This window comes from Leptodactylus fuscus, chromosome 6 (assembly GCF_031893055.1).
Source record: "Leptodactylus fuscus isolate aLepFus1 chromosome 6, aLepFus1.hap2, whole genome shotgun sequence".
Taxonomy (NCBI): domain Eukaryota; kingdom Metazoa; phylum Chordata; class Amphibia; order Anura; family Leptodactylidae; genus Leptodactylus; species Leptodactylus fuscus.
The window spans coordinates 69,990,087-70,010,782 of record NC_134270.1 but is presented as its reverse complement, the minus strand read 5'-3'; the positions used below and the strand labels follow the sequence as shown (position 1 = coordinate 70,010,782).

At 40.2% G+C, this 20,696-nt stretch overlaps 1 protein-coding gene across 2 annotated transcripts in view; it reads left to right on the top strand.

The window, feature by feature from the left end:
- The window catches only part of LOC142210769 (myosin-binding protein C, fast-type-like), a 74,892-nt gene extending 56,115 nt beyond the window's left edge, over window positions 1-18,777 (top strand). Inside the window, exons 25-30 of one of the 2 annotated variants that reach the window (XM_075280178.1) lie at window positions 345-484; window positions 1,703-1,862; window positions 5,544-5,680; window positions 11,496-11,682; window positions 15,883-15,925; window positions 17,231-18,777. In XM_075280178.1, the coding sequence (XP_075136279.1) occupies window positions 345-484; window positions 1,703-1,862; window positions 5,544-5,680; window positions 11,496-11,682; window positions 15,883-15,893 (635 nt within the window). In that variant the 3' untranslated portion in view covers window positions 15,894-15,925; window positions 17,231-18,777. Of the gene's footprint in view, window positions 1-344; window positions 485-1,702; window positions 1,863-5,543; window positions 5,681-11,495; window positions 11,683-15,882; window positions 15,926-17,227 lie in introns of both variants that reach the window. The other variant, XM_075280177.1, reaches the window with a different exon arrangement.
- The last annotated feature ends 1,919 nt before the right edge of the window (window positions 18,778-20,696 follow it).

The window sequence follows — 20,696 nt, the reverse complement described above, 5'->3', positions numbered from 1 at the left end:
GGCATATCTCTCAGATGTATACTCTCCACCTTTTAGATCTAATTTTGTAAATTCCTTGAGGTACAAACTTCCTTAGGTACTCATTTACCACCATTTCTATATTGTACTGGGAAATGAATGACATTTACCAAAGGAGAACCCTCTTCATGAGACAGATACCCTTCCTGGTGGCCTTGAGCAGTTCGTGTAATGTGGTAGACATATTTCTGAATGTCCAACATGTAGCCCCAACTGATGCATAGAAATTTGTGCAATATGTTCACCTGCAATATTATCATTAAACCGAATAAGGTGTCTCAGATTTGACAACATCTAAAACTCATATTATTTTATTATATTCCTAGAAAAACCTGGTCCTCCTCAAGCAGTAGTCATCAAAGAGGTCTGGGGATTTAATGCCTTCGTCGAATGGATACCGCCAAAAGACAATGGGAATTCAGAAATCACTGGCTACACTATACAAAAAGCTGACAAGAAAACAATGGTAAATATGAATTCTCTTTGTGGTTTCCTAGTGTATCCACTTATCATTTTTATATAAGGAAAACCCTGCTGTAATAAATAAAGTTCTATTGTCGTCATTGCACAGACTTATCTTAATCAATATGGAAAGAGAATTACTAACCTCCCCTACTGTGCAAAGCATGATGTGAAAAGTAGGGTCCATGTGACAGTCCACTTTTGGATAATACCACCACTGTCCATAAAATCTAAGATGTGTCTAGCCAAGTTGTGATGTAAAAGTAACTTTATGTATCACTGTACATTTGGTGCATAGTTTTGTGCCTTATCCTCAGGCACATGCGGTTTTATAAATTGCTAAAAAGCCGACAGTGAGCTGGAAATATCAATGCCGTTAATTTCAGCACCAATATCTCCAGAAGGGCATTTCTTACAGGAGGCAACGCGGTGGCTAGTGGTTAGCACTGCAGCCTTGCAGCGTTGGAGTCCTGGGTTCGAATCTCACCAGGAATGACATCTGTAAGAAGTTTGCATGTTCCTCCCATACTACAAAGACATATGGATGGGGGGAGTACTTTGTGAGCCCTATATGGAGCTCACAATCTAGAGTTAAAAAAAAGAAGGGTGTTCTTTACTGCCCAGCGTAATCGCTAGACTGTAAGCAACACCCTCCCCGACAGTACTCATCCAGCTCAGTGTCATCACTGGGTGGTAAGGAACGCCCTCTCAAAGTACAAGGCTATGTCAGAGTGCTGTCAGTATGGGGGGGAGGCGGTGTTGCTTACAGCCCTTAAGACACAAAACCATGCGCCAAATATACAGTGGTACATAAAGTTACTTTTACATCACAGTTTAGCTAGACACATCATATGTTTTATGGATAGTGGTAGTATTACCTAGTTAAACTACCGTAGTTAAACTAATAGCAACAATATTTCCAGCTCAGGGGCACATACCAACCATACTGACTGAATTCAGTACATTGCCAGCTTACTAGCGGTATATAAAACTGTAAAACCTTGCCCATTTTCTTACAAGCCTTGGTATTAAAGAAGTTAAACCCTATCCATATGCATTACACTTTGTTTTCATTATGGGATGTGCGACACTGCTGGATTTGAAGGGATACATTTCATATTATTTTATAAATTGTGTTGAAAAATACCATTCTAAGCTTGCTTTATAGAAGCCTCATGATTTTATCATGACATATTATAGACCTTTTTCACATTTCTTATAGGAATGGTTTACTGTATTTGAACACAACAGAAAAACCCAATGTACCATTTCCGACCTAATCATGGGTAATGAATACTACTTCAGAGTATTCAGTGAAAACATTTGTGGCCTTAGTGAGAACCCTGGAGTGTCCAAGAACACTGCAGTCATCCAAAAAACAGGTAAATAGAAAATTGAGTATTCATTGAATTGTTTATTTAATGTTTTATTACTGAAAAAATAGAATAAGTTCATTAACTTGGCAAAAATTAACAAGTCACATGTGGACTGCTACAAGACCCCATTACTCTCCTATGGATGCACTAGTCAATAATAGTTGACATGGCTCTGGAGGCAAAGTCAGGACCAATTCTGCATGAAGTCAGAGTAAAAAAAAAGTTTCAAAATGAAATTATTTTTAATTATATGATATAATTTTTAATATTGTATACTTAATTATATGGATATCTTGTTGCATAGTTACTTTCATTGTAATTCAGTCACTAGCTTTAACATAAATGACTGCTTCTGAGTGGCCATTTATGAAGGAGTCAAAGTCAGAGCAGGACTTGGAGTCAGGTTGTGGAACAATGGTGTTGTCGGAGTGGTTTGGCCTACTGACTCCACATACTTGGTAGTTGGAATGTAATTGTTCTTTGGAAAAAAGTTCTTTATTTCTCCATGCAACTTACAAGCAGAGATGTTTCAGCCCCTAATGAGAGCCTTTTAAGTCATCTATTTTGGACACAAATGTACATTGGGGTGTAAATAACCTTTTGAGAAAGACTCAGGTCATGATACAAGTGATGGGTGGGGATTAGAGATGAGCGAGTAGTATTCCATCGAGTAGGTATTTGATCGAATACTTCAGTATTCCAAATACTCGGTCGAATACCACGTGGTAAACGCAGTAAAAATTCACACTATAAATATACACTGTATACATTTTTTTTCAATGCCTACATTGTCCTAGTTCCTGTCCCACCTCCCCTGCATAGTTATTGGTGTAAAAAAAACGCGCCAGAGAAGGTGGGAGGGGAATCAAATTTGTATGTGTGGTATTCGACCGAGTATTTGGAATACTGAAGTATTCGATCGAATACCTACTCAATTGAATACTACTCGCTCATCTCTAGTCAGGATTACTCATATTGATGAGCTTGTGCATTCTTCTGTTTTGTGCTCCCTAGTGATTGAGTGAAAAGTTCATTTTTTGGTGGTTTTTTTGCAGCGTTTTTTAATATGTTTTTTTCTGCACTTGTCTTATTGTCTATAGGGAAAACATAACCATTTCCTCATGTTAAATTGACATGCTGCGTTTTTCAAAAACTTCTTTTTTGTAATCGGTGTATTTCATTTTTTTTAATTTTTTTTTTAGGTATTAGTAAATAAGTTACAATAAGGATTTCATTATATACTTCCTAGTTTACTTCCTTCACTCTCCCAACTATTTTGTCATTTTTTTTATAGTTTTTATTTATACATTACCCTGACATTATCTATATCTAAAATCCTGAAAGAATGGAGTTTTCACTTTTGCAGTGGCCACTGAACCTTACAATGAGTTGATCCGTCCTGTTCTGTAGAGATCCCCTTCCTGTAGTCTTTTTATCATCACAGAAAGAATTACAATGATAGATAACACCTAGATATATAGATCATGCAGGATCATAATAAGAGATGGCCACAATTGTCCGAAATCATCTGCAGGCTTCTGCTTTGGTGACTGCTATAAAATAAAATGCTCAAGTTCATTTCAGCACCGCTGTCCTAAATTCTGAGTTCTCTCTGAGGTGGATCTGGAGAATTGGATTTACTTTCTGTACTCTGATGTCTCCCCCTGCTGCTCATAGCTGATCACTTCTAGTTGCCAACTGTATTATGTATAACTGACATCCTGCTCTAACAACTGGAATTTGGTTGACTATATATGGAATCCTATTAGACCCTGTTCGCACAATAGACTGCCTTTTAATTTTACACTGACTGGTATAAAACACACGGCAATACAAAATTATTGTAGCATATTGTATTACCAATCAAGAGATTGAAGACACCAGCCCCCTAGTGGCAATAAAATAAAAAAGGGGGGGAAAATAAATAATTTAAATAAGTAAAACAACTACTGTACAACACCATTTTTTCTATTTTCATGAAAATCAGAAATGTAAGATTCTGCAACATGATTGTATAGTACCAAGGATCTGCCATGGCAGGAAGGGCCTAACAATGGCCTCTGGGCTTGCCATTAATGGGTGCTTATAGGCAAGGTTTAAAAGGCAACCTGTTAGATTTACAGAATTGAGATATAATACAGTGCAATACTCTGGTGTTTTCAGTGCTTAAATTGAGAAAAAAAATTCGGGGCAACTCTGGAATAATTAACCCTGCCTCCCCCACCCAACCAACCCCCACCCAAAGATCCCGACAGACCGACATCCCCCTTGCAAACACTATTATGCGCCACAGTGGCCTCCGCATACAGTATTATTCCCCATAAAGCCCCTACACACAGTATTATGCGCCACAGTGGCCCCTGCACTTAGTATTATGCCCCATAGTAGCCCCTACACACAGTATTATGCCGTATAGTGGCCTCTACACATAGTATTATGCCCCATAGTAGCCCCTGCACACAGTATTATGCCCCATAGTGGCCCCTGCACTTAGTATTATGCCCCATAGTAGCCCCTGCACACAGTATTATGTGCCACAGTGTCCCCTGCACTTAGTATTATGCCCCATAGTAGCCCCTGCACACAGTATTATGCCGTATAGTGGCCTCTACACATAGTATTATACCCCATAGTGGCCCCTGCACTTAGTATTATGCCCCATAGTGGCCCATGCACACAGTATTATGCCCCATAAGGCCCCTGCACACAGTATTATGCCCCAAAGTGGCCCCTGCACTAAGTATTATGCCCCATAGTAGCCCCTGCACACAGTATTATGCTATATAGTGGCCTCTACACATAATATTATCTCCCATAGTGGCCCCTGCACTTAGTATTATGCCCCATAGTGGCCCCTGAACACAGTATTATGCTGCATGGTGGCCCCTGCACACAGTATTATGTCGCATAGTGGTCCCTGCACAAAGTATTATGCCTGATAGTGGCCCTTGCACACAGTATTATGCCCCATTGTGGACCACCTATGTACAATTAATATACTAAGGGGTCTTAAAAGAGACCATGGGGAGGATACAAAAATAAAAAATCGATGTTATTTAACTCTCCTGGGCCCCGGCGCACTCTCTGCTAATGTCAGCCATCTTCAATGATGAAAGAGATGTCACTTGAGCCGGGTTTGCTTCATTTTGCTCTCACAAAACTCTGGAAATGGAAATTTATGTAAATATAATAAAGTTTCAGTGTCAGAATATGGCAACACAAAGCAATTTTTTATTAAATGTTTTTACTTAAATAGTAGAATATAATAAATTTGGTATTACTGTTGTGTATTGACCTGAATCATAAAGTTAGCACGTAAATTTACCAGAGAATATGCGAAACAAATACCAAAAGACAGTGGACTTCTTGGAATCTTGGAATTAGAATCTTGTAATTAGAGGAGGTAAAAAACAAGAATGAACAGCCAAAAGTTGAGGTAATTCTGATACTGTACTTCCTAGTCCTTCTCAACATGGAAATGTGACCACTCAGTCATGCACAATTTGTCACTGCTGAACAGTCACATTTAGATGTTTAGAGGGACCAGAAATTAGAGACCAGGAAATGTATGATCAGGAGCAGCAGTGGATTGGTGAAGTGAGTGTTAGGTTTTTATTTTTTAAGTCATTCTGTCCCTTTGTTGCAAGGGTGACGACTCCCTTTAATGAACCTTCGATATCTTCACAGGTATCGTCTACAAGCCACTGGACTACAAAGAACGAGATGTCAACATGGCTCCTAAATTCCTTACTCCTCTTATAGACCGTACTGTGGTGGCTGGTTATAGCACAGCCTTGAATTGTGCAGTAAGAGGCAATCCAAAGGTATTCACTTTTTTCTATTTATTGGTGTGTGAATGAAAAATTCTAAACTTTGCACATAGCAAACACATTTCTACTGGACAGTTATATGGGCTTATCCTAGGTGCCAGGGATTCCTGTCTGGACCTGAAGGTCACATTGCAGGGATGGACAGGGACAAGACACAAGAAAGCCCCTACACACCACATCATTATCAATTCAACCTGTGGATAGCAAATTTGACTGACCCTGACTATTGGTGCAAAAGTATACTCTCAGTCACGGGCACGACTGTTGTGGCTATCACTATTGCTATATGTTCATCCAATGACAAAACTGTAAATAATTTTGTGTTAAGGGTTAAAACTCAAAATAGGCAGCATCATTAAGGAGTTAAGAATGTTATAGGTGTTAGTTTAGCTACTGAGTTTTTTGTATACATGAGGCCTCCGCCTCAAAATCCGGTCCAAAAAACCCCGTGTGAACCCGGCTTTAGGCTTGTTTGACCTGTAGCCAACGAGATGGATTTTAACTTAAGAATAAAGGGTTAATTAAATTGGGGGGGGGGGCAACACGGTGGCTCAGTGTTTAGCACGGCAGCTTTGCAGCGCTGGAGTCCTGGGTTTGAATCCCACCAGGAACGACATCTGCAAGGAGTTTGTAGGTTTCCTCCCATACTACAAAAACATACTTAAATTTAAAAAAAAAAAAAAAAAAAGTACACTGTGATCCCTATATGGGGCTCACAATCTACATTTAATTTTTTATTTTTTTTTAAAGTGCTGTACAATAAAAGTGATGTCCCATGGTCTATGAAGTGGAAACATCTATGTGCATCTCAAGTATCTGATCAATCTAATATTGATGATCTAGGGTAAAGATGACTTCTCAGTATTAGGGTTAGCTCACACGCATATTCCGTCGCAGCTGCCACGACAGGATGCCGTTGCAGTGCACGGCATCCCGTTGCAGCTTTCCACTCCGGATTAGGCCCAAATGAATAGGCCTATTTCGGAGGGTGCTGTCACGAGGCAGATTCAGCCGTGGAATCCGCCTGAAGAAAGGGCAGCTCGTTTCTTTTTTCCGCTAGTGGCAACATGCCGCTAGCGGAAAAAAGAACACTAGAGGTCTACATAGACCACCATTGAAAGGGGGCGGATCATGACGTGGATTCTGCACCAAAATCTGCCCCCTCTTGCCCCGTGTAAACTAGCCCTTACAGTTCCAGCAAACTAATATCTTAAAGATGGCGAGAGCTTGAATCGCAAAGTGTGTTAGATTAGAACTTTTCACTTCTACTTACTATACACATTTTAAAGCCCAAATTGACCCTTCCTGGGGTTACAATGTGTTTGTTTAGTAATGGTTGTGAAATTAAAAAGCTGTGGATTCAACTGGACGAAATTTATATTTTTGGCGAATATTCTGGTTCATACAAGACACATCTGATAAAGTTTATATTATGTGTGTCAATAAATAATTGAGTTTCTCCTAAAACATTACACAAGTCTTGGCTTTGAAGTAGAAAATATACTCAGTGAAATCAGGAATGCAGCAGAATAATTAACCCTCATTCCTCATAGAAAAAACATTCCGAATAGTATAAAAATGGGACCTTTCACCACCTACACCAAGTCCAGTGTTTCACATGTTTTCATAAATATGTTACACATTTCAACACAGTTGTCTGATATGATAATTAGGCATTCTACTGTCAAGTGGGTGGTCTCCTGTCCACCTTGCCTGCTCCTGCCTGAGACCACCCACTGGGCAGTAGCAATCCTCATTAGCATATCAACCCTAAAAATGAACAGCACTGGTTACTAGAGAATGGTGGGCACTACAAACAAAAAAGATCCAGAATAGAATCAGTACCTATTAAAAGATCCAAAGAACTGGAGTTGGTAGATATGGTCAAAAATCCACTTGAAAGGAATGGAATACAAACTACTTGATACTGAATACTAAAACTGAAGTTTGTACTGAGCCACTCCATAATCTATTATATTTTGGTAGGTGATGGTGTTGGAGAGGAGCCTGGAGTGGTAGGACTGGATAGCAGAGGACTAGATAGCACTTGATTTAGAATATCTGGTTCTACTTGCTTAGCCTGGAGGGTGTTGGAGAAATAGTGTTGGCAAGAAATGTCGAAAGATGTCAGGGTGGTCTGTAAGCCTGCGGAATAAGGCCAAAGAGGAAAGATTGTGCAGTACCATCACTGGACACTTGGAGGTTATGGTAGTGAAGCCTGCAGGTCTGTGCAGAGAACTGAACTGGAATGGATGCTAGTAGTATTCTATAAGCAGACTCAGTTTGGTGGATGCCTGGGAGAGCAGGATGATGGCGTAAACCAGAGATGCCCAATACGTCGATCGCGATCTACTGGTCGATCGCAAAGGACGTATGGGTCAATCGCGGGATGCAGCCAGGGATCCCCGGTGTCTGCTTGTTCACAGTGCAGGCTGAGAGTCGACAAGAGGGTGGAATGGCAGTTCACGTGAACAGTGGATAGTGTCATGGCGACACAATGGTCATAGAGTGCCACTCCTTTGAAAATGTGGAAGTAATGGCAGTGAGCCTAAAGCCATGTTAAATACCAAGGGAATTTGGTGCTGTTGTTTTAGTGGTTGTGTACATGCCACTTTCTTTGCTTCAGTAACTGCTTTTGAACTTGTGTTGTCAGTGATTGTGATAATCCAGATAAAGTTTTCTTATCCCTTGATTATTATTACTGGAAACATCAATTATGTTCTCATTGAGAAGTGGTTGCCAAAATGTAATCATTGTAAGAAATCAGATCTGTTGTATGCCAATATGGAGAATACCTATGCATGACTCACAACAAAATCTTGAAACACCTATTTATGAAGAAAAATAGGGAATTGGTCAAAGGTTCCAAGGTTTAAAGTTTTAAACTTTTAAAAGTTTTAAACTTACAAAACAAGAATAATCTTACCTTAGCTCTTGGTTTTCAGACACAGACCTCTAATGAATTGTCGGAACCTTGATACTTACCGGCATAAGAAACGCATTAGGTGTGTCATAAGGTCATATAAAGCAGGCACTGCGTACCAACGGCGCTCTAGTTTACACTGAGGAGTTGCTGCCTAAGAAATACTGAGCCGAGGTCTGTGTATATACAATGACCAAGCAGATGGGCTTATGTCTGATAGTGTTGTGTAGCTATTCGGCGGTGCAGAACCTCTCATTTTCACGGTTAGAGGTATAGGGATAGAGGGCGTAATGGGAGGATATAGTTTTACCGATATGCTTATCTACTTACTTTGAACTACAGATACCTCATAGTAACTTTTGAGAGGATTGCGCTTTGCAGGGTTCTTATATGTGACTGGTGGTCCTTAAACCTAGATGGTCCCCTGCTAATTTTGCTTTAGTTTTAGCTAAGGGAGTTTTTGACCACTACTATATGCGGAGTCACTGATCTTTGGGTTGGTATACATTTTCCCAATTCCCTGTTTTTCTATCATGCCCCTTCTGGCCACTCTGAGGGATCAGGTGGATGTTATATATGTGAGAAAATGGAATAGGAAGACACTATGGGCATAGTTTGAGTAAATGACCTGACAATCCTTTTTTTTTTTGCCCTGATATGAAGATTGACATGACTGTGGATTCTGTTACCAAATATGTTATGTGTTGTATTGACATGGTGTCTGCCAAGGAGAGAGTGAAATGTTACCCCGATATCATACTGTGAATTACTGAAGAACTAAAATTATTAGTGTATAAAAAGGAAGGATCGTTTAGAAGTAGGAATAATGAATAGCTGAGGGGTATTCAGCAGGAGTTAAAAGTTATTATTAGAAAGGACAAGGAATTGATCAGGAAGAAATTGTAAAATAACTTGGTGGCCAGAGGCGTAGCTAGGGGTTCAGCACAGGCGTGGAAAACATGTCCAAGTGGGCCTCCCAACCCAGTAATACTGATATTATCACTATACGGTGACCATATAGTGGTAGATACTCGCTCTACACAGGGCTCTGCAGACCATTTAGGTGAATACAATGCAGTGACTTGCAAGTGACTTGCATCTTATTCTTCACATTTCTCGTCTCTTCCCATTTGGACAAGCATGATCTCATCTTCCAGGCATGACTTCTTATCTCTGTAAAGTTTCTAGCACAGACATCTTTGGCTTCTCAGTTTTCCAGGCACTTGACCCACATTGTCCTCACCTCACATAAAGTCCCCATCTTGCTGCTACCCTCAATTACATACCTCCCAACTTTTGAAGAGCAGAAAGAAGGACAAAATGTGCGCCGCGGCAAATTGAGCTCCGTCCATTTTTTTATTGACTCCACATATTCTCATTCATTTTTCACGTGTCCCCACACAGTATAATCCTCCTACAGTCACCAGTACATTATATGTCACCCCTCCATCTCTCGCCCAGTTTCATATAACCCATTCATCTGCCCCCAGTTTCATGTCCCCCCTCCATCTCTGCCTCCAGTTTCATGTCCCCCCATCTCTGCCCCCAGTTTCATGACCCCCTCTCCATATCTGCCCCCAGTTTTATGTCCCCCCTCAATATCTGTCCCCAGTTTCATGTTCCCCCATCTCTGCCCACAGTTTCATGTTCCCCCATCTCTGCCCACAGTTTCATGTCCCCTCATCTCTGCCCACAGTTTCATGTCCCCTCATCTCTGCCCACAGTTTCATGCCGTTCTCCCCCCCCCCCTTCATCTGCCCCAGTGTCATGCCGTTCTCCTCCCCTTCATCTGCCCACAGGTTCATGTCATTCTCACCCCTTTCATCTGCCCCTAGTTTCATGGGCCTCCTACATTATGTTCCTCTCAATGTTTAACACAAAAAAACTCTTATACTCACCTTCCAAATACACTGACATTTCCTGTATCTTCTCCTGTAGTGTGCCACCTGTCACACCACAAAATTACGGCCGCAAAATTACATGCGTTATACGCCCGTAACAACCCATTGAAATAAATGGGATCTGTTTTGAGCGCCCACATTCTGACACGTGTATACGTGCCAGAATGCACGCCCATTAACTCCATGTAAACTGGCCCTCAGAAAGATCCTAACATTTTGCTTAAACAGCTCTTATGCAGGTCTATATTTCTTCATGATTACAAAATACAAACAATATTTTTCCATCTGCTCCTATAAAGAACACATTAAAGAGAGTAACACAAGACTGCAGGATCAGACTACACTAGACTTGTTTATAGTCTGTAATCATGGAAATACAAACCAGAGAAGGCAAATATTTAGCCTCATATGGCTGCTCATATGCCCATACTATTTATGTTTTATAAATGGGTGCTTCTTAACCTTAAGATGCATGTAAGCAATAAAATATAATGGTTGCATTAGTTCACATATCTTTTAAACCATTCAATTTTGTTAATTGGAGGTTCTTGCCATTAGTTAATGTTGTTACTAGAAAAGAGTGAACCAGTTTGGACCAAGCTTGATTTAACCTAAATTTTCCCAGTTTTTGTACTTGACCCCAAACTGAAACTTTTGCGGTCTAAGTATATTAAGTGGAGGCCCAGGGGAGGTGCGAAAACATAGCACTTATACTCAACTTGCCCCATCGCTCTTGGGCTCCCTTGGGGGTCCTCTTCAGTGGTCTTCCAGCCTCATAGGCCATATCATGGGTTTCCAGGAATCTGCTCAGACCTGTGATGACATCACTCAGGAGAATTGAGGACCTGGAGTATAATAATATCACTTCCAGTTTGGTCTGAAAAGAAACAGGTGGACAAACCTATGAATATTTGTCAAAATAAATCTTGTGAGCTTTTCCCCCTCTAGATGTTGCAAAGCTTCTCTAATATGTATCATTCTTCAGCCTAAGGTCATATGGATGAAAAATAAAATGGAGATCAGAGATGACCCCAAATTCATCATGAAGCACAATCAGGGGGTCCTCACACTGAATATCCGCAAACCCAGCCCTTTCGATGGTGGAACCTACACATGCAGAGCAATAAATGAGCTAGGAGAAGCGCAGGTCGACTGCAAACTGGAAGTCAGAGGTAGGACTGTGTTCTGTAACTATATGGCAGCGCTGTATTTCATATTTGTGGATGGAACTTATAACTATCAGCTCTAGATTGTGTAAATGTTTATTGTATTGCTGACATCAAAAATGGCTATATCCATAAGCAATCCATTATATACATGTTCATAATATTTGTGCTTTAGATTTAGTGTTTCCTTAAGTATCTAATGCTGTATACAGAATAGAGAGTACACTGCAGATTCACTGTTTACATTTTATAAGAAGATATGAGTGAGATGCTTTTATAGTTGGCCAAGAAGATGGAGTCATGACTCTAGAACATCCTGTTTATAAAAAGAAATGCACACAATCTTCTGTTTTGATAACTGATAAAAGATTTGCACTTCTTAGTGATTTAAGAGACATAATGTTGTGCTCTAAGTTATTGCTGAAGGGTCTTAAAGGTACAGTGCATACAATGAATTACAATTAAGAAATTGCACCATCTTGTGGCAACTGGTGTGAACCACGCAATGGTGTTTCAATACACATGATGCATAATCCCTGCGGACTGGAGTATTTACACAGACATGATGTTTTTAGTTTTAAACAATTTTTGCTCATTGGTGCTTTTAACACAATAGCATGTGCTCCCCTTTTTGCAGCATAAATGAGTTTTTGGTTTTGCATCTATGGGGTTCTTTGAGTCAACGCCAAGGGTAGCTTCAACAGGAACTGGATATATATAGAAAGTACTTATGCTTCTCCCCTTGGCTAAATTGACTCCTAGCTTTGGATCAAAAAATGCAGCAAAATCTCCAAGAACAAAAGCAGCTTTTCTGCAGCTTGGGGCCTAAACGTTAAGGCTAAAGCCCAATGTTGTGGAGACACAGAATTTTTTTTGTTGCAGATTTTGCTGTGTTTTGTTTTTTTAGTAGACCTATAAGAATGAAATTGTTCCAAGTGGTTTCTTAATATTTTCCATTCCTTTTCAAGCCACTCCTGACATGGCTCAAAAAACACAGCAAAACTTTGTGGAAATGCTGCATTTTTTGATGCAAATTTTGTTGCGGTTTTTTGAGCCAAAATCAAGAGTGGATTTAGCCAAAGGGAAATATCTAAGAGCTTATTTTATATATTCCATTCCTTTTCAATCCACTCCTGACTTTAGTTTGACAAATGCAACAAAATCTGCAACAACAAAAAAACCCTCTGTTCTTAAGCAACATGGGGCCTCAGTCTTAAAGGTCTTGCTTTAAATTCAGGAGGAATTCTGGGTAAAAAGCAATTTTTTGGTGGTCCCACTGCTCTGACAGTAGAGATAGAGCTAGAAATGAATAGCGTTGGACAATGGTGTACTCTATTGGGAGGCGTTTTTGGAGGCTGATTTTTAGGCAGATTCAGCGTCAAAATCAGCGCCAAAAAACTCTGTGTGCATTAACCCTCAAAATTTCACATGGACATAACTATTCAGACCCTTTGCAATACACTGTAAATTTAGCTCTGGTGCTTCTCATTTCTGTTGATCATCCCTGAGATGTTTCTACGCCTTGATTGGATTGATAGAACATGATTTGGAAAGAAACCCCCGGTTTATAAGGTCTCACAAATTACAATTCATATCAGAGCAATAACCAAGGAAGAAATAACTGCATTATGCTCACAGACAGGATTGTGTGGAGACACAGATCTGGAGAAGGGTACAAAAAAATTTTTGCTACACTAAAAGTTTCCAAGATTACATAATCCTTATGTGGAAGAAATTTGGAACAACATTCTTCCTAGAGCTGGATGCCCTACTAAGTGAGTGGGGGAGAAGAACTTTGGTAACATACAGTCCTATGAAAAAGTTTGGGCACCCCTATTAATCTTAATCATTTTTAGTTCTAAATATTTTGGTGTTTATAACAGCCATTTCAGTTTGATATATCTAATAACTGATGGACACAGTAATATTTCAGGATTGAAATGAGGTTTATTGTACTAACAGAAAATGTGCAATATGCATTAAACCAAAATTTGACCGGTGCAAAAGTATGGGCACCTCAACAGAAAAGTGACATTAATATTTAGTACATCCTCCTTTTGCAAAGATAACAGCCTCTAGTCGCTTCCTGTAGCTTTTAATCAGTTCCTGGATCCTGGATAAAGGTATTTTGGACAAACAATTCAAGTTCAGTTAAGTTAGATGGTCGCCGAGCATGGACAGCCCGCTTCAGATCATCCCACAGATGTTCAATGATATTCAGGTCTGGGGACTGGGATGGCCATTCCAGAACATTGTAATTGTTCCTCTGCATGAAAGCCTGAGGATTTGGAGCGGTGTTTTGGATCATTGTCTTGCTGAAATATCCATCCCCGGCGTAACTTCAACTTCGTCACTGATTCTTGAACATTATTCTCAAGAATCTGCTGATACTGAGTGGAATCCATGCGACTCTCAACTTTAACAAGATTCCCGATGCCGGCATTGGCCACACAGCCCCAAAGCATGATGGAACCTCCACCAAATTTTACAGTGGGTAGCATGTGTTTTTCATGGAATGCTGTTTCTTTTTGGACGCCATGCATAACGCCTTTTTTTATAACCAAACAACTCAATTTTTGTTTCCAAAATGAAGCTGCCTTGTCCAAATGTGCTTTTTCATACCTCAGGCAACTCTATTTGTGGCGTACGTGCAGAAACGGCTTCTTTCTCATCACTCTCCCATACAGCTTCTATTTGTGCAAAGTGCGCTGTATAGTTGACCGATGCACAGTGACACCATCTGCAGCAAGATGATGCTGCAGCTCTTTGGAGGTGGTCTGTGGATTGTCCTTGACTGTTCTCACCATTCTTCTTCTCTGCCTTTCTGATATTTTTCTTGGCCTGCCACTTCTGGGCTTAACAAGAACTGTCCCTGTGGTCTTCCATTTCCTTACTATGTTCCTCACAGTGGAAACTGACAGGTTAAATCTCTGAGACAACTTTTTGTATCCTTCCCCTGAACAACTATGTTGAACAATCTTTGTTTTCAGATCATTTGAGAGTTGTTTTGAGTAGCCCATGATGCCACTCTTCAGAGGAGATTCAAATAGGAGATCAACTTGCAATTGGCCACCTTAAATACCTTTTCTTATGATTGGATACATCTGGCTATGAAGTTCAAAGCTCACTGAGGTTACAAAACCAATTTTGTGCTTCAGTAAGTCAGTAAAAAGTAGTTAGGGGAATTCAAATCAATAAAATGATAAGGGTGCCCATACTTTTGCACCGGTCAAATTTTGGTTTAATGCATATTGCACATTTTCTGTTAGTACAATAAACCTCATTTCAATCCTGAAATATTACTGTGTCCATCAGTTATTAGATATATCAAACTGAAATGGCTGTTGCAAACACCAAAATATTTAGAACAAAAAATGATTAAGATTAATAGGGGTGCCCAAACTTTTTCATAGGACTGTATGTGACCTAGAACCCTATGGGCACTGTGGCTGAGATCCAAAGATCTTACAGATGGGAGAAATTCCCAGAAGATCAACCATCACCTCAGCACTCAGTAAAAAATTACTAGATGCAGCAACCTTGTGGCATAATACCCAAGAAAAACTGAAGGTTGTCTTCACTACCAAAGCTGCTTCAACTAATACTGATTAAAGGATCTGAATACTTATGGCAATCCAATATTTTAGTTTCATACTACATTTTACTACATTTAGGGCCCCTTCACACGGAGTATACACTGGCTGATTCTGAATGTGTAAACGTTCCGAATCAGCGGTGTTTAAAACAGATCCCATTGCTTTCTATGGGAGCCGGCATACGTGCGCTCCCCATAGAAACGAATGGAAAAAAGCAGCCCATTCATTTCTATGAGGAGGGCACGTACGCCGGCTCCCATAGAAAGCAATGGGATCTGTTTTAAACGCCGCTGATTCGGAAAGTTTACACGTTCAGAATCAGCCAGTGTATCCTCCATGTGAAGGGGCCCTTATACTCACTTTCCCTCACCTCTCCTGGGCTCCATTGCTGCATCCAACGCTCCCTCGGGTAATTGGGTCTATGCGTATGTATGTATATACACAATACCTGCAGGGGACTCACAATATGGAACAAAGCCATACGTAAATAAGGTTAGACATGCAATTTAATATAAACTGCAGTTTTCACTTCTGGCCCAGAACCAGAAATAAATGAGTTTAAGAAACAGAGTTTATGGCTGACAGCTGTTCACTGTTTTGTTTTTTGCAGTTCCCCAGTAAGAGTGCCTCCAGTTACTTGGATAAGAATGACAGTAAGTGTCACGTGCAAATGTGTTTAATAATTACGTCTGAAAAGTAACTTATGATCTTGCGGCCAGCATGGATTAACAAGCCTTGTAACTAACCCAACACCTCAAGCCAGCTGGCTGTAAAACACATGCATTTTCGTAAATGCCAGAAAAAAGGCATAACTTAGAAAATTATACATTGCAGAGTAAAAGCTTGGGTATTATGGTTTTATAGTACTGTGGTAATGAGTCTATGTATCCTAAAATATGCTCACTCATTAACTGTAAAGTGCATGCTTAAAGGGACACTCTACCAAAGTCATCCCATGACCTGTCATATCAATAAAGGGGCCTTCACACTACCGCCGCTGTCTGCCTAGGGGTTTCCGTCCTAAACCCCGGGGAAACTAGCCAGGGGACGGCTTGCTGGCGGTCAGCTTTAAAACCCGTTCATTTGAATGGGTTTTTAAAGGTAACCGTTGGTGTCCGTATACGGTCTCTCCGCTTGGAAACAGTTTTTTGTTTCTTTTTGCATGGGCACAAAGTCCTGCATGTACGACTTTGTGTTCATTCCAAAAACCTGGTTTTTCAGGTGGAGAGGCTGCATATGGACTCCGGCGGTTTGCTTTTAAAACCCATTCAAATGAATGGGTTTTAAAGCTGACCGCTGGCAAGCCGTCCCCTGTCCAGTTTTCCCAGGGTTTAGGACGGAAACCCCTGGGCGGACAGCGGCGTCAGTGTGAACACCCCTTAAGCCAGATGAAATCTATGAGATAATAGATGATTGCCATTGATAAGTCATTGGGCAAATTCATCATTCCCCCTCTACGCCAGGAGATACAGGAGTACATTTGGCACAAGGCCCTTTCTTGCACCAAATTTGTGCCTCAAGCTCTGTTTCTCCACATTGTGCAGAAAACTGGAGTGAGTTACAATGGACATCTACACCAGTTTGCAAAATGCCATTAATTTCGATTCTGGTGCAGTGACAGCAGACAGATTTCTAAATGTTTGTTCACTGCCCCATTCGGGACACTCAGCTTTTACACTTGGCATTAGAAATGTTGAAGTTGTGGGTGAAAACCTGCAGCATAAATTTGACAAGCCAAATTGTATCATGTTTTTACTTGTTTAATTGTCATTTGGGTTGCTGCTACTGTGCATTGCAGTAAATGAGCCACCGGCAAGTCTATGGCTCAATGTGTCTTCCAGAGTATAGACTGCTTGTAAATTTGGACTAACTCATAAATTCTGACATCAGTTTGTTTCTAGTCTGTATATATATATGTGTAGTCAGTAACATGCTCTCTGTTTATATTCCCATAGCAGGGTTTGGATGAGTCTTCTGCTGTCCTACACCAAAACCGCAAAGAAAACTAAGAACAACGCCCGACACCCTGCATGTTTTGTTATGTCACATTTGTTACTGGGCTGCTTTACGTATTTGTTATTTGCTTCATCTGGAATCTAAGTGGACTGAAATTGTCAAATATGAAGCTGTTATGTGTTCACCTTAAGTCAGTATTATGTAAGCCCTGTATGAATACATCTCACTTAGAATACACCAGTAGACTACTGGTATTATCGCATAGCTAGTCTTCATTTCCACTTCCAAAAAATGCTAATTATTTTCCACCCACATGAAACCTACATCTCGCCCTGGTCATTGTATCGTTGTACGTGCATGGCAAAAGTACTGTTATGTATTTTATTAATATATTATTTTACAATTGTCATGGATCTATATGTTTTGCCTGTACAATATGTTCTGATGGAGCCACTCACATAGCTATAGTTCACTTTGCTTATTTTAATTGTAAGTTTAATTCCTTGTGCAATTGGCAGATATAACATTGCAGCCACATAAATAAATTGCACTAGTAGATGACTTTAATATACTTGAGCCCTAAAAACTACATGAGATATTTATTCGGATCCCCAGATATAATGTGTCAATGTCTTTCTTGACATCAATAGTTGTGAACTAAGCTCTAATTCACTGTTGGACCTCATTTTATCCTTGTCCTCTTCCTTTTTCTAGTTAAATGTGATTAAGATTTTTATTTTTTCAATTGAATTATGTCATGGGTGCTTCTCCCTCAGTTGATAATCGGAAGAAAATGAAACAGACATGCTGGGATTTTTGTTTCATCCCAAGATAGGTGACACCCGAAGTGTTTGGCAGCTGTTCATCCCCTCGAGCTGCAGTCACAGAACCTGATGCCAATTTGTTGTACATGTGTACCCCTCCTACCTAACTCCTCCATAAACATGTATAGACTGATCGATCCTAAAGAGCAGCGGTTCAGCCACTGCCAGACATCTGGGTTATCAATTGAGGATTGGACATTAGACTGTCAATGTTGTATCTAATGAGTATTCAATGTGTAGAGCTAGCATTAGCCCTATGGCCCATGTAAGAGAGAAGGCTTGATATTACGAATAGTCACGTGTAAGGATCCATTGGAAGTGATATTTTTATTTCCCAAATTACATACTGTGAATTTACATATGTAGGGAGAAGTGATATGTTAACAGACAGTTCAGCAGGGGACCTAGATGTGGTTTAAGATATAAAAGTATAGCAATGTGGCTGGCTTAGGATATAGGACTATTTGTGCCATTGTACTATACCAAGTTTTGGCTGCTGTTATGATGTTTTTGGCTGATCACTGTTGCATTTTGCTTCTTTTGATGAATATATTTGCGGTCTGCAGTGCACACCTAGGGGATTGGAGTGGCTTCCTCATCGGCCAGAATTCACAGTACAGACAGACACTTTATTGTCACAGTAACTCACTGGAGCCTTGTTACTCATTGGATCTGTATACTAAAGTGTTATTAAAGTTTTGTCTGTCAATAAAAGTTCATACAGGCGTGACTCTTGTTGTTTATCCACGGAAGTCTAGAATATGACTGTTCTATGTGGATAGAAGCCAATGTCACTGCAAGTGCAAAGACGGGAAGGTAACAGTGAGAGCATTGTCTGGGAAACAATAGGAACACATATTGCATAGAGTGTACATGTGCCCTGGGTAAACAGCACACCTATAATAATTGGATTAGACTGTAGAAAGTTGTCTGGCGATAATACTCTCTAGAGACACATAGTCAGCAATACCTGACTAGGAAATACGCTTTTAATCACGTAGCAGAAACACTTTAACAAAACTAAACTTTTACACTCGAAAGGATTCACTATATAGAATGTGACAGAATTCTGGTACAATATCCCCCAAAAAACAATATATTTTTTTTTTTTTTTAGAGAGGGTACTTTTTTTGTCATTGACACATCGGAATAGCCTTAAGAAAACCTATTCTTCTCCTACCTTTAGATGTCTTCTTCGCCCCGCCATTTGGTTAAAATTCCGTTTTCCGTCTGTATGCAAATGAGTTCTCTCGCAGCACTGAGGGCGGGTCCCAGCGCTCAAACAGCACTGGGGGTGTTCCCAATACTGCGAGAGAACTCTCCAGTGCCGTCTCCATCTTCCTATGGAATATCGTCTTCATGCGTCTTCTTCCTGCGCAGGCGATGAAACCTGTAGGCCTCAGGCAGAGCCGACTATGCATGCCCACAGGCCACAAGAAAATGGCCGCTTACTTACTGTGTAAGTGGCCATTTTTCTTGTGGCCGCAAGCATGCGCAGTCGGCTCTGCCCGAAGCCTACAAGTTTCACCGCCTGCGCCAGATGAAGACGCATGTAAACGATGTTCCAGAAGAAGATGGAGGCGGCAATGGAGAGTTCTCTCGCAGCATTAGGGATGGCCCCAGTGCTGTTTGAGTGCTTGGACCCGTCCCCAGTGCTACGAGAGAACTCATTTGCAACCGACGGAAAATAGTATTTTAACCGAACGGCGGGGCGAAGAAGACATCTAAAGGTAAGAGAAGAATAGCCTTTCTTAAGGTTATTCCGACGTGTCAACGACAAAAAAAAAGTTTTTAATGGTAGAATCCCTTTAAGGGATTCCATCCTTGAAGCTGCTTGAAAAATGTGTAGAGAAAAATCTTGCAAGCATTTTTTGGGCAGAAACCCATGTAACACCATTATAGTGCGGATTAGGTTTCTGTTTTTTGGCTCTTCAAGTGGACCCAAAGAACAGAAACCCAAGCGCAAGTGTGAACCTAGTGTGAACCTAGTGTGAACCTAGAGTTAGTTTTGCCAATAATTTTATTTTAAAATAACCCCGCTACAGTTCTGAATCCTGCTCAGGCTTGATCAAAGTGCATTACAGTTTACTCCGAGTAGAATATGTCAAGGGACGCTGTCACTTTAAATGGCTTGAACTCTGGAGCCACGGGAAACAGTCTAGTAAGATTTCTATATTTGCTTGGATAATAAATACAAAGTTTTTTGATAACATCTGTGAAATATCATAAAAATCACTTTTTTTCACATGTGAGACACTGGAGTTTCCATAATAAGTGGATAAAATGGATTAATAAAACATTAATAACACTACTTACGTACATCTGCAGGAAGTTCAGGGCATTTTTGGAATTCCTTGGCATAGTCAGTATATGATTATAGGAAGAAAAAAAAAGATATTGGTTTCAGGAAAACAGGTATATTTTGATGAATGATGAGGACAAACTCCCTTATGGACAGTGGCTTACAACCACCACTAGGGTTTGGCACTGCATACAGATTTATACAGCTCCAATGGGGTTCAATACTAGCTTTATAAATACATTTAAATTTAAAGGGGTCTCCCAACTCTTTTTTTTTTCTTTCATTTAATAGTGCTGATAAAAGAACCATAAACCTAAAAAAAAAAAAATATTCACCTCTCCC